This window comes from Cyprinodon tularosa, unplaced genomic scaffold, assembly GCF_016077235.1.
Source record: "Cyprinodon tularosa strain WSP-4 unplaced genomic scaffold, ASM1607723v1 ctg57, whole genome shotgun sequence".
Lineage (NCBI taxonomy): Eukaryota > Metazoa > Chordata > Actinopteri > Cyprinodontiformes > Cyprinodontidae > Cyprinodon > Cyprinodon tularosa.
In genome coordinates, this window is record NW_024039307.1 from 196,610 (window position 1) to 211,455 (window position 14,846).

The 14,846-nt window shown below is 38.2% G+C and overlaps 1 protein-coding gene across 12 annotated transcripts in view; it reads right to left on the minus strand.

Moving 5' to 3' along the window:
- casz1 (castor zinc finger 1) overlaps positions 1–14,846 on the minus strand; it is a 248,408-nt gene that overhangs the window by 19,230 nt on the left and 214,332 nt on the right. For 10 of the 12 annotated variants that reach the window (XM_038305944.1, XM_038305933.1, XM_038305941.1 and 7 more), the window contains 5 exons: positions 13,916–13,981; positions 8,715–8,811; positions 6,080–6,244; positions 3,252–3,424; positions 950–1,815 (listed from right to left, as the gene is read on the minus strand). In XM_038305944.1, coding sequence (XP_038161872.1) covers positions 950–1,815; positions 3,252–3,424; positions 6,080–6,244; positions 8,715–8,811; positions 13,916–13,981 — 1,367 coding nt within the window. The remainder of the gene's footprint in view (positions 1–949; positions 1,816–3,251; positions 3,425–6,079; positions 6,245–8,714; positions 8,812–13,915; positions 13,982–14,846) is intronic. The other 2 variants (XM_038305945.1, XM_038305934.1) reach the window with 1 other exon arrangement.

Sequence of the window (14,846 nt, forward strand, 5' to 3'; positions counted from 1 at the left end):
TTTTTTTTCTACCTTAGGGATGATTATAGAGATGACCTCTGAGTGCACTCTGCCTGCCATGTCCACACTCAGAAAGGAAGATACTTTAGTAGAAAAGCAGAAAATACACAAAGGCAACCTGTTACTCTTAATATGTGATATATATTCTATTCTATAATATATCCATTATTTCAATATATGAAGTATTTGATTTTAATTAATAATTGATTTTTTTCCTATAATTTTTTTTATGAATATTTGCTTTTTCAGAAGTTGCATAATGTTAAGTTATCGGTTTAACATTATGGAAGTCCCTGGTAAAAGAAGCTATCTGCTAAAAATATGTTAAATCAAAGCGTATTAATGGAAAGTTTGGTGAAAGGTAAAAGTGTGATAAAAAAGGTGCACAAACTCAAAGGGCATCCGGTACATTGAGAGAAATTTGATGGAAAGCTTATTAAAGATTTTTTTTCGTTGAGAATAACATCAAATACAGATTGCAAGTATTTGTTGATCCGTACCATCCACTGATGTTACTTTATGGTGTTTTATTATGACCAATCCCAACTTTTTGCTACAAGAAAATTTCATCACAATTTGTTTTATCACCTCGAGGAACCTCAGGCAAGCAGAACTTTGCTCCTTTCTAGCTCTTTGAGATTATAAAACCTTATGTTTACAAATTAAGCAGTAGCACCACTTTTTATCACATCTGGAAAAGAAAAAAACTAACTTAAAACACTGAGGCATCAATGACACATATAGCAATCTAACTGTTTAGGACATCACATATAAAAAGAATACTTTCATCGTTTTTTTTTAATTAGTTATATGATCAAAATTAAAAATTCTCAAAAAAATATCTAACATTGTCATAGCCTTAGATTTTTGCTTCTAAATAAATGATTCAAATGAAGTAATGCTGATATTCTAGGTTATTGCAGAGGACCTGTGCTTGAGAAGTACATACCTGTGTCTGCGTTGTTTAAAGGCTTCAAGGCAGCAGCCGCCAATCTCGCCATCATCGGTGATATCAGACCCTTGCTAGCTGAAATCTTCTCCATAATAGAAGAGCTGGCGAAGGAAGTTGGAGTAGTCACCATGGCTGCATCTCCCCCCACAGAGGAGCTACCCTGGGTCAAAGAGTCGGTGGGCATGGAGTGGGCTCCAGAGGATGCGGCCGTTATCAGGCCGCCAGCTGGTGGGGGTGGTTGGAGAGGCAGCCGCGGCATTAGCGGGAAGAATGGGTTGGAGGAAGCCAAGGCGCTGTTGGAAATAGCAAGTGCTACTGGCATGTTGTTGGGCAGATTCTGAGTCAGCAGGCTCGACATGCGCTGGCCTTGGCTGGGCAGCGACGGAGTGGGCTTGAGGGTGTGGCCCGACATGGACGAGGAGGCGGCGGTGGTGGGCGTGCTCAACAGGTGTGGTACAGTGGTGGACTGCTGGGTCGTAGGCGAGGCACTCAGGCTGGAGTTCTTGCTGCTGATGGCGGAAAAGTCCATAAGGTCATCGTTGCTTGACTCCTCCGGCTCGTCCTTCGGGGCCATGAAAGTAGAGGGGAGGCCCATGACGCCGGATGAGCGGATATGCCGCCGTTCATGCTTGCGTTTGTGGGATGTCATCTGGCTGGTGGAGGTGAAGGTGAAGCCACAGCCCGAGCGAATGCAGTGGAAGTGGTTGGTTGCTTTGCTGTACACACAGCCTTCATACTTGCATTCCTCGTACTTATAGAACTTCTTGAAACCATCCTTGGCATATGCATCATCCTTGATGTGGTAGCTCTTGTGCTTCTCAATGTCACACTTGTTCTTGAAAGTGAATGTGCAGCCCGGACGTCTAGATAGATAATGGGAAAGTAAGAGGAATGTGTTAAAACCAGCTACAGGAAGCTGCAGAGGAGCATTTTCATATTATATCGACTGACTTCAATGTATCTGATTGGTGTTTTATAGAAGTGGGACAACACAAGGGAACAGTGAATTGATGAATGGTCATACATGTCAAAATGTTTACTAAATAAAAATCTTTAAAAGAATAGGATACTAAAAAATCAAAATGATACAAAAAAATCAAAATGAACAGAATACAAAACACTCCGCTCCCACCAGGAAACACAATCGTGGCAGCATGCTGTGGTAATGGTTTTTTCATCAAAGACAGGGAAGTTAGTTAGACCCGACAAAGGACGGATGGAGCTAGATGTAGAGCACAATCACACTTCTAGTTCATCATTTTGCCGCTCTTCATGTTGATCTATTGCAAAATCTCAGTAAAATGCATTGTTTTAGTTGCAAAGATTCAAATTGCTATGAAGTTTTAAAGGTATACATGTGTTTTAAGAGCCCTATATCTGAAGGCTTTGGTCAAATAACACGTTTCTAACTGAGGATAATTAAACACCATACGATTTCTTACAAGGGACGACTATGGTCCTGTTTAAAAAAAAAAAAAATCTTTAAATTAAATAAAGAGCTTGTTGCTGTTGTAAAATCTAATCAAATTTAAAGGGTTTGCCAAACGTCTCAGGAGCTATAGAGCAAGAACACACACACATACAAAAAAAACTCTCAACATGGAAACATGCTGTCGCCAAAATCAAGCTGTGTGGATTTTTTTGTTTCATATTTATACATGATGCTTAAGGAAATCTATATCACACTCTAACGAGTGTATGCCATTATGCATGCTGTGCTTTCTGTTCTCTATTTAAACTGTTTATTTTATTTTTTAGTTAAATGTTAAAGTTGTTCAAATCTGAGCCAAGGTTTTTATACACCTGGCAGATTTAAATATAAAATAATTATAATCCAACTAAATATTTGTTGATGATAATAAGACAGGAATCACTGAAAAGATAATAAGACATGTAAAAGGAGTGCTGACTTATTAATTACTGACTATATTAATATTTTATAAAGATGACACACTACTTAATGATCAGTGAGATTATTTTCTGCAGATTTATAGCAATTAGAAAGGCCTTAAGACTAAAAAAAAGCAGATTTTTCTTGTCTCTACTGGTGCTTTGAGAATTTATCTTCTGTGATGAGATCCAATTCTTAAATGTTATGTTAAATGTTCCAACTTCTGTCGAAGCCACTCTACAGCTTTAACACAACTTTAAATCACAAGAAACATGTTGTTGAAACTAAAAGTTGTCCTTTAAAATTAAATCTGACAGAAGTATTAATGCATTTCAGCATTTCATTAAATCTTCTAATGTTTAATACTGTGTGTGGATTAGGTTTGACTGTATGAGGTGTTCTTTTCACCTGCAGTGGAAGTGCGTGGTCTTCTGGCCGTAGAACTGACACCCGACTGTGCCACAGTCTTCAGTGGCGCGGAATCTCTGGAAGCCATCATTGATCAGCTGGGCATTCTTCTTGTGGAAGTTTTCATGGGTCATGACATCTGAGGTGCTGGTGTACACCTTGCTGCACCCCACCTACAGAGCAGAGACAGTGTGCAATGATGGAAAACGAGATTTGGGCCGACAGCGTGCATCAGAGTTTCGGTTTGCAAAGAAAGGCCTAAAAAAAAGCCAGCTTCTTGAAATGCGGTGCTTTAAAGATATCTAGTATACAGTATGGGGTACAGAAGGGGGAGCTCATTGTGGTTATGAAAACGCTAGTGGCCTAGAAATGTATGGAAGAGGGTTTTTTTTCTCACATTCAACTTTTAATATGTGGTGATGCACATATGAGCGTCGCAGGTTTCGGATTAACCCTCTGAATGGGAAACAATCTTTGTCATCTTTGTCACAATTGGAAGGAAAGACATAGTAACTGAAAGAGGTGGTGGTCACAGAAAGCTTGTGAAACTACAGTACCTTCCTGGCAGAGCTGCGTTTTAGAAAATGAAATTCAGATTTGGAGCGTGATGTGGAGATGCTACAAGCTTACTGTAACTCTGAGAAAAAGGGTTTAGAGAGCCGGTGGTGGGTCGGGGGCAGAAGAAACCGCAGGAGTAAGATGACTGTCTTGATCTTTAGTTTAAAAAATGTTTTGGAACAAACGACTCCTTACAGGCAACAAAGAGGGGAAAAAAGAGGTAATGTTTGAATTAAAAGCAGCGATTGTATATCATGAGTGGCAACTTCTCCATAACGAGTCAAACAATGAAAAAGACGCCACTCTGTTTCTTTCTTCTTTTTGTCCCCCCGCCTCTTAAATCAGAGTAGCCGATGCCAACATCTGCAGGTTCTCAGCGTCTGTTAAAACAACGTCTGAAATATCCTAATAACAATTACGCCGTTAGAGAGGTATAAAAAAAAAAAAACTATACATGTGGAGCCATCCTGGGCTGCCCCTGCCGCAGTGACACTTTGAAAATAAGCAGATGAAACAAAAATTAAACAAATCCAGAAGGAGGGGAATAATTCTCAACAGGCTGCTTGGTACTAAAAGATGAAAAATGCGAAGTTTATATAAACACCTTAGGGAAATTTTATCCATGCCAATTAAGGAGAGAGAGAGTAAGAAGTACGGAAACGCACAGAAGCTTCACCTCTATACACTTTTCTGTTTAGCTCGCCTTTACTTTGGACCTGCCAAACTGCTTTTTAAGGACAAAACACTTTTCTTCTTATATATGTAGTAATACAGTGATATTTTATTCTTTATTTTTTTAAATCAATATAATTTATTATTATATATTTTATTATATATATATCTATATATATATTTTGTATATATAGATATATATATATATATAATTTTTTTTTTTTTTTGTAGGTTTATGCAAGTTTTTATACAATTTTCTATATGTCAAATGTAAGAACTAGGCTATTAAATTGTGTTTAACAATAATGGCTATCATTTATCTATCTTAATGACTTAAGCTAATTTAGTTTCATTTTGATTTTTACCGCTTTCAAAAAAGTGCACAGTTTACAGTAAACATCTCAATGGCTGTTTTGATTGTTTTTAATCCTGAACACGCCTCATTTACAGTCTTCTATGAAAAAAATTGCTGACGAATTCACAGAGATGAACACTAAAGAAAGCTGTAGCTCTAAAGGGGGAACATTTGAGAAAATGTTGATGGAAGACGCAATGAATGCAAATTTATGACTTCAGTACAGTACCTTGTGATGATACTCATTGACCTTTTTCATATTTCCCACGCTCCAGAAACTTTGTTTTACACCTTTAATTGAAATGCTATGTGATTGGCAACACAAAAAGTAGGGTGTAAAAATCTTTTCTTTTCGTACAATGCCACATAAACTTCTTAATATTAGCCAGTTTAACCAACTTTCTTAAGAAATTAACTAGTAAATAAACTAGGTGCAGTTTTGTCTTAGCATAAATTTGGATGTCAATTTTAATAGACTAGCCTGGCATGGAGAGTATCAATAAAACAGCTAAGAATTGCATTGTAACTGAAGAGGAGCTGAAGAGATCTGCAGCTCAGGTGTAAGAATCTATTAATAGGACATCTAATATTAAAACACTCGCTACATTTTGGTTTAAATTAAGAGTAGCAAGAAGAGAGTTAATGCTGAACTAAAACCCAAATAATCCCCCTTTAAAGTTTACAACAACCAGTAGGAGTAACAAGCAATATGCGAAAAAGGTGCTTAATTGTCGTGTGGGTTTGTTTCCTTTACATTACATCAGAGGATGAAGCGAAATACTGAGACGTTTACAACTCTAAACATACAGTACAGCCAGAGCTCCAATGGAATGTATTGATCAAAACACGTTGATGCTAAGATTACCTAAACGTATATCCAACTGGAACTCTATGGCAATACCAAAAAATTTCAATTTATAGATATTCTCCAGTCAATCTTGTCTGAATGGAAAAACATTTTATAGATGTGTGAAGCTGGGAGATGGATATAATGATAAATAGATGGAATTGTAATAAATAAAAGTAGACTTTTTTAAGATACCGAAGCAACAAAATTTGTGGCAACTTTTGGATTTCCCTGCAGCTGTTAAAAGCGTTGGGTTATTTTTTATTTTTCATGCTAAAGCATGTGGAACCAAGGCTGCGTATTTTGTTTCCGTGTATGTGAACCCCTCGTGCTATGCCCACTGTACATGTTTGTGGCTTTATGTGTAGGTGGGGGTGAGGAGGATCTGCAGTGTACCTGCATGCAGTGGTAATGGGTGCTTTTTCCATTGAGGTGGCAGCCATGGTAGTAGACGCTGCAGTCATCCAGAGGGCTGAAGCGCATGAAGCCATGCTGCAGGGAGTTGTCCCTCTTCTTGTGCATGTTGTAGTGCCTGATTACATCCTGCTTACTGGTAAACCTCTGCAAAAGGGTAACGGGGAGAGGGTGGGGGGATACAGCAACAGGTTGGCATTATTTAAACCCGTCACAGAGTCAGCAACAAGTCACTTTAGCTCTATGAAGGCAGCAGCTGCAACATGCAGAAGCCAGTTGGCAGTCGAGGCGGGATGTGCACGCTGCAAGGAAAAAGGATCAGGATTTCTTTAAAGATGACAGCCTCAGTGGTTATTGATTTACTCTGCAAAATGAGCCCTGAAGGCTCCTGGAAAGCATAAAATATCCTCCTCAGTCAGCCCTTCTCTCTATTTTTCTTCTTTTTTTCTACACCTTCTAGCAATACACGTTTTTATTTTCAAATTAAGATGAATCAATTGACATGCAAGATCACAGTTCTTGTGTTGTTTTTTTCTTTTTTCTTTTTTTGCACTAGAAGGAATTATGTTCCATGCAGATGGTTTCCCAGACGTGCACAGGGGAAAAACAGCAGACAACAGAAACAAACAAACAAACAAGTGAACCAAGAAAAAAAAAAAAAACATTTTCCTTTTCAATTCACTGAGATATGATTCTGTTTTTAATTAAAACACCAGAGCTTCGCTTTTTCTTTTTTCTTTTCTTTCGGTGCAGGTTTCAGTAGTAATGATGAATGAATATACTGAGGGACCTGCCCTCTAAAATTACAAATATATAAATAAAAATCCTTCCCACATTCAGGAGTCAGGAAGAGGGGAAACAGGAGGGGGAGAAAAAAAAAGAATCACCCCACAGAGACTTGCAGGAACCAAATCTGCTGTAATTGGGTTTAAGCTGATCCTAAAGAAACTGTAACAGGAGACGCTTAAATCAATGAGACAGTTCTGCCTTTAATCCATATCTATCTGCAGTTAAGGGGTAAAAAAAACAAAACAACAAAAATATACTAAAAAGAAACTCATCGCTGCATAAAGTAGGGTAATTGCTTTGTGTCATGTGTTCCTCTTAAAGAAAAAAGATCTCAAAGCTGTTGGTTTATCACTCTTGGACTGTTTCCCTCTATATATTTCTAAGATGTCTGACTCCATGGCAGAGCAAACTTCATCAGGAGTTTCAATCTAACCGATGAACACTCTGTCACATCTGAAGTCTTTCTTTTTACCTCAGAAATTCTGAGTCAATTTGGCATATATGCTTTTTTCTGCTATGGGGTGATGCCTGATGACCGGAAGATGAGTTGAGCAGCGGTCAGGGTACATTCGATCTGTCAAGCCGTCCAAAATAGGCCATAGATAGAGCTGAGTGGGAAAAAGATCTCATTTTCAGTGGAGTGGCGATGAAGGTTGGGAGCCACTTGCTACATTTATTTTAGGATTCCCACCAGTGTGGCAAGAAGCACACTCTCGCTCATGTACAAGCCCATGAAAGGAGAATGTTAGGACTCAGCCAATCGCCCACAGGCTGGCAGTGGGATAATATTCCAGGAGTGTGTGTCATGTAACATTTCATGAGTTATCGCTCTGAAAAAAAGGGCTGCTCATCACACAGTGCCTGTCCCTTTTTTTTTTTTTCCCCACTGTATATTGACATCCAGAAAGCTGGCTTCCAGAGCATATCTGTGTTTCCATGCAGCACTAAACTAACAGAGAAATGTGGGGCTGACCGTGGAAATTGCTGTGTTAACCTGAACTAACTCTCTAAATAACGACACAAGATGATTTTCCTTTGTGTTCTCCAAGAATCTGTCTAATCAGGCTGCTGAGGGGAAATTCATGCAGAAAATGAAAGCTTAGGTCTGTGATGCTTCTCGCGACATAAACAATGTTTATCCAGGGGGTAATCTCCTTAGATCAGGAGCAGACAGAAGATTACAGCTAAAGATGGCTTCATTTAGAAACAGAATTAGGAGGAAAAAAGGAAGACACCAAATCCAGCTCTAGCTGTTTGGATTTTTGTTTTTCACATCTTTTGGTGAATCTGTCTGCGTTTCTCCCTCTCTGGCCATATGTTACAGCATAAACAAGGTCTGTTTTATGATCTGCTTTGTGTTTTTCGCCATCCTCTGCTGTACTTGACATGCTGTGGAACCAGGAAAGGATTAGAAATGTGTGATTGGATTAAAGGCAGAGGCAGCGTATTAAAACAACAGAGTAAGCAGAAACATTATATTTAAGTCTTATTAGAACAGCTCTGGCTGAAAATGACTGAAAACCTGACAGATGTATAGAACCACCATTTGTTCAGCAGGCCTTATACCAACAAACCTTTCATCTGTGTAAACTTTGGCTGGGTGTGACCCACTGAGTAAAAAAAAAAAAGGAACACAACACACTATTTTTCTATCCTTGGAGCTCCACATCCCTTTTTTGGGTCCTTCAGACCTTTAGCTGTAAATAACCCCTGCTGTCTTAAAATAAACCATGCCATTTATTGCTCCTTGGCAGGTTTTTAGCCAATAAGGGTGGCCTTTTCAAATTTGCATTTGGGTCATGCTCATAAAAAGTGATAAAGTACTCACGCTCACCTGGTAGTTACACTCAGGGTCCATGCAGTGGTAGTGCTCTCTGTACTGGTAGGCACAGTGCACGTGTCCACAGTGCTGACTTCCAGAGAACCTTCAAACACAGGACATATTAAACCGCATTAATAATGAAATGCTGTCATCTTTGTCTCAGTATAATTGGCCCAGGCTGTCCAGATTGCTGCCTGGTTCAGGTAAACCTCAAGTTGTTGTACATCAGCACAAGATTCTTACTGTAAAAACAACGCTGTATTACACATAAAGATTTAAAAGACACAAATGATCTGTAAAAAAAAAAAAGCATATCAACCAGCTTGTAGCTTATAGTTTTAAAGCACTTTCTTAATGAGAGAGGTAGGGGTGGAGATGCTTTCACCTTCCACACCAGAAACGTCCACGTGTTTCACATTCTGGTATCAATTTGAGAAAGAAATTTGATATTTCTCTAATTTGGACAAAATGTTGGTTTAGCTGAATCAACATTGGGGAGCAACATGTTGGGGAGGGGAGGTATGATACTGTTGTGCATTACATACAGGGGCAAAAAATGACAGAGAGTCGCAAAAAAATGCAACGCTCCCCCCTCCCTTGCCAATTGCTGGCTGCACTTTTTCCTCAGTGGTAGGATAGAAAGATCTGGTTTTTCCTCTGCATCCATCACTTTTATCTGGAACTACAAGCTCTATCTACTGCATCTGTTTTAGCCTGGAGCCCCAAAAATAGGATATCATAAATGAAGATTTTGCTAATACATTATCTAATAGGTTTCCAAATAGGATGTCAAAACCCATATAATTGTGATGCTTTTAATTACAAAGCTTTTAAGAAAAAGGGGGGTGTCTCCGCCTCTAACCTAACCCTTTGACCTCAAGCCCATTAGACATGACAACGGCAAGCCTAAAGGGCACGCTCAATGCTGCCTTTGTTTCTGGTGTGACTGTGTTACATCACATATGGGACTCACATATCTACTATTTTGTGTAAAAAAAAACAACAAACAAAATTCTGGGTTAAAATGTTTTTAGAAATCATTGCAGGTTTGGAAAGACAAAGGTCGAACAAGGCCTAAAAAAGTAGAATTTGCCGCGTACCTGACTATGAAACTATTGTATATTGCATGTGCAGCTTGTGTGGGTAGGGCCCACATCCTTTGCTTGTTGTTTGTGTAACTACATAAAGAGAAGAACAGCAAAACCGTAACATCTTCTAAACTGCAACTATGTTTAGTGGGTGTTTGGTTTTTCGTGTTTCGTCTATCAGAACATTATCAAAATAACAATAAATGGATCTTCATCACAATGTTACATCTGTAATTAATGTTTTACTTACAGGAAGAAATTGTTTTTAGAAGAACAAATAGATAGCAGCCTGTTACACATACCTACTATGAGGTGAAAACGTTTATAATACAGCAACACACACAGCAAAGACATTATTAAAAAAAGATCAACAGCAAATGGAGAAAAAATTGCTGATAAATCGTTAAAAACCCAAAAAAGACAAGAAAAACAAGGCTGTTGATTGAGTTCTTAGAGGTAATGTGCTCATCTTCTCGTGTCACCTTCAAAGTTACCCAGCTCACACCTTCAAACCGGCTGCTGCTTTCCGCACTCTGCCACAAATTACCCGTCTGTCACACCAATTTCAACTAAATTATCTTCATTTATTTCCAATAGCGCTGCAACAGACACTTGTTACTCTAAACCCTCTTTTTTTCCCTCTGCAGCCGCTAACGTATTAGGTAACTCTTATTTTTTATTCCACTGTGAAAAATCCTTGTCAAATCAATTCCTCGTTCTTTCAGGTAAACAACACTTTAGTCCCGTAAGGTTAAAAAAATGTCAGGTTCTGTATCTGATCTTTCCTGCCAAGATCCAAAAAAAGAGTATAGTCTAAAAAAAAAACAGCTTTTTGGCTGTTGAGCCGAGACTTTTATGGTGGTGATTATAAGCCTGACAATGATGACTGTTAAAATCCTCCAATTACCAGTGAAAACACACAAATAAACATTTGCTCTGCTGCTGCCAAGGAGAGAGGGGAAAAGGGGGCTGAGTAATATTTTTTTCTATCTCTCTTTCTGTTTTTTTTCTCCTCCTTGTTAGGATTATCCCAGAGCTGCATTTACAGATCACTTTGCTGAGTTCATTAAGTTAATTGAACAGTATATTCAGAGCTGTTTTTTAATTGGCAGTGCAGATGTTTGTGTCTCTTTAAACAGATCCAACCAAAGTTTGTAGGAGGCTTAGAGCTGATTCTTTTTCTAGTCGGCACTATACTTATTTGTACATTTCAAGCATTTTCCTCCTGCTTTTTCGGGTTATGGCAAATAGCCAATAAAATAACAAATTCAGATTTTAAATTTGTTTTTATACACAAATGATAGGTTATGGCCTACTTAAAACTAAAGACAGCAACTTAAACCTTGTATAAAAGCTCAAAACCTACAAAGATCACCACTAAAGAAGCTGGCTGTTTAAAGAGTGTTTTATCAAAGCATAATATTGGAAAGTTAAGTGATAAAAAAAAAAAAATGTAAAAAAAAAAGCTTACTTTTATTGGTCTTATGTAATATGCGTTTGTATTTATTTGTCTTCAATTTATAATATTTATCATAAAAAATTAATGCTTTTAGATAACTTTTGGTTCCAGGGGCATCCAGAACTTCAGAAGGGCCTCGTTTGTGTGGGAAAAAACCCGCAGCAGAATGTCTGATGGCTCTTTTAACAAGGCCAGACCAGTGTGCAGAAGAGAACCAGCATATGTTCCATCTGTAAAGACAGTCTGTACCTCTCCATCACACAGATATACATGCACATCCACGATGATTAACACACAAAGCCCCCCACCTTTCCCCTCTGAGACTACAGTCCACCCCTCTGCTCATTGCCCAGCTGTATCACTTTGCCTCTGGACAATTCCCACTTGCCGCGTCAGGGGGCCTAATGGGCCTCTGCTATTCAGCAGCAGATTAAATATTAATATTGCCATGATACAGAGATTGCAGAGCATCTCCAGTTACAATAGAGTTACACAGATCAAAGTGGTGTGGCAACGGTGGGTGCATGAAAGCATTTAAAGAGCAGAAACTGCACCAAACGCTATCAAGGAACATCTTTAGAGGCTGAACTCGAGTGCGTGTTGAAAATATGAGAAAGCTTTCCCCGTTTTTGGCAGGACTGAATAAAAACATATTTACAAAGCCAATTTTTTTGACAGATTCTACACTCATTATCCGTGGCCCTAAAAAAGATCCTTCCCCCCTGCCTCTACCTCCCATCTTGCTGCTACATTTGCCCTTTTTATGAGCCCTCCTTTTCCATTTTTTCCCTCCCTCCTCTCCTTTTTCTTTCTCTTTTTTTTTTTTTTCTCGAGCCCAACACGGAAATTGAAACTGTATCTGGGCTTATCTGCAACCTCCCCGTGCATCAACTGCCGAGATGTTTAGACAAATTTTATGCATTATGCAGCGCAAATATCAAAACAGTTCTTGGCAGTGCCAGCAGAAGTCTCATTAAAAATTCCTTAATTAAATCTTCTTGCAAAATGTAATCAGTCCAAGGAAGCGGTTTCGTGTGTGTGTGCAAGTGTGAGTGCAGAAGAAGACGTGCACGTGTGTGTTTCTGTCAGTACCAAGGCTTTGATTTGTGCCCTTCATGTTATGGCTTGGAGAAGTAATCATTAACGCCAAAACCACTTTGGCTTTTCAAATGCCTTTTTTCTCTTTTTATAAAATAAACAGACAATGATGATCACCTTTTAAGTCGGGATGAAGTCGAATGAATTCGATTGTTCTGTGTCCACTGAAATATAAGACACAGCCTCTCCTCTGATTATCTTTTGTTGTGAATGACTTTACTATTGGTTATTTCTCGACTTTGACATCTTGTACTTGCAAAGTTTTGCTTGTTTCATCTACAACATTTTCAGGGAGTGATGTAACAACCACCCATCATTTTATAGTAGCCAGAGGGATATTTTATACCCATTTTAACCACAGATTATTTTACATAAATACTTTTGGGTCTTTTCATAGTGTACTTTAGGAAAATTTAGCTACCTGGATTCCTTAAATAATATCAAACGATCCAATTGCAGATCTACATCATGATCAATACACATTTTTATTTTTATTAGTTACTAAACTTTTAAATGGACCCATATTATGTGAGCATTTGATGTCTGTTTTTTCTCAATTATTAAAATGTCTGACAACAACCAAAGCACATTTACTTGTTATTAATAAAAAAGACAGAGTTAAATTTTTTTTTTATATATATAATTTTAAAAGCGTAGAAAACTAAAAGTAATTCATAGTATTACATTTTGAAATAAAAACAAAGATATATAGCTTGGACATGATAAAATTAAATAAAAGGCTAACATTTGACCTTTATTATAGAGATATTTTCAGTCTTAAGTTAATGGATTGCTAGACTGCTGAACTTTCCATTTCTTTTCTGCAGTCTATAGGAGACGACTGACCTATTATTTTAAGCCTAAATCAGTTCTTGTACAGGACTCTGCTCATGTGATCACAGAGTATGACATTACCAACTGTATATGATAATAGAAAATTGTACCCCATGATCTAAGATGGGGGAGCTAATAGTGAATGAATGTGGCACAAGAATGGAGCCCTGAGGAACCCCACATCTGATTTAAACGCACTTTAGAAAAGCATTGATTATTTTACCTGTCCATTAATTAGATTTTAATGATGAGTTGTGAAAAACAGGGTAATGAGAGAGCAATAAAACAGAAATGGGCGTGTTTGAACTTTACTCTCATTAAGAAAGTGCTTTAAAACTATAAGACTTGAAAAATTCTTGAATACATGAAAGACTCAAAAATGCTGTCATTGACTAAAATCTTAAAACAAAACATTTTAGAACAAAAACATGTTTAGAACTTAATCAAAATTCAGAATTGTTTTCCTTTATCATTAAAAATAAAAAATACTATTAAAATTCATGCAATGCATTTATTGCACATCTCAAACCTTTTATCTCATTTGTTGGTTATTTTTTTTCCCTTTCCTCTCAGCATCTACCTACTCTTCTAATTTATAAGACTTAGATCATTTTCCAACAGTGTAATTACATGGAAGACCAAAAATGCTGCATCCTTTCATTTCAAAAGATCTCTTTATCATTTGTGCACATTTCTATTGATTATTGCACAAAGAGGGATTTGCATACCTGGCAATATATTTCTGGTAGAGGTTGACATCATCACTGGCAGGTTTATCAGGTGGCAGACCATTCCTTATGCAAGAGCAAACACAAAACAGACAGGATTAATGGTGAGGCAGGCCTGTCGGTTGTTAATAAGAAGAAACTGACACAATATTTACTTATAAGCCACTCCCAAACTGTGCACTATTAATATGTATTTTCCCGTGGCATAACAGCATTTTCAGGCACAGTATGAATCAAGGAGAGAGGGTGTGCACTTTGATGCAATGCACTGGCACATGACCAATCAAAGTCCAACATACAGTCGCAAAAGGACATTAATCTTTCATTTAGGGGTGCTATGCACAACTGGATAACAGGGACATAAAGAAAACAATAAAAAAAAAAAACAGTTTTTGATAATCTCCTGAGGCCTTGGCTCTAATGTGGATGTCAGGTTTGCTGGAATCAGTTCAAACAAAGATGTAAGACACCTCTAAAAGCTGATAGTGTTCAGTTTCAGCTCAAACAAATTAATTTCAAGGCAGGAAATAAAGAGGAATTCATCACATTACAGCGGCGCATAGGGGAATGGTGTTTTCCTTTTGTCACCTGTGTTGTGATTCCTTTCATAGAGCTGGCAGCAGAATAAAAACCCCTAATAGAGATTTGGTTGTGTTTTCCCCCGCTCAGCAAGTGGCATTTAGCTCCATGTGAGCAGCTCCACACAGGGGATGACCTGAGGTTAATCTGGCCCAGAGGGGAGGATACATTGCCAGACATTTTACTCAGAGCCCCTTCTCCTCCCTGTGTACTACAAGCAGCAGACTGGGTCAGTTAGCCAACACAGCCGCTTCGCAGAGCCTCCAACCTGGCAAAGGCCAAAGCTTGAGGGAGAGGTGCCTGAGGGCTCTTAAACAGTGTCTTTGATAGGTCCTGGCTGAGTGGAGACTAG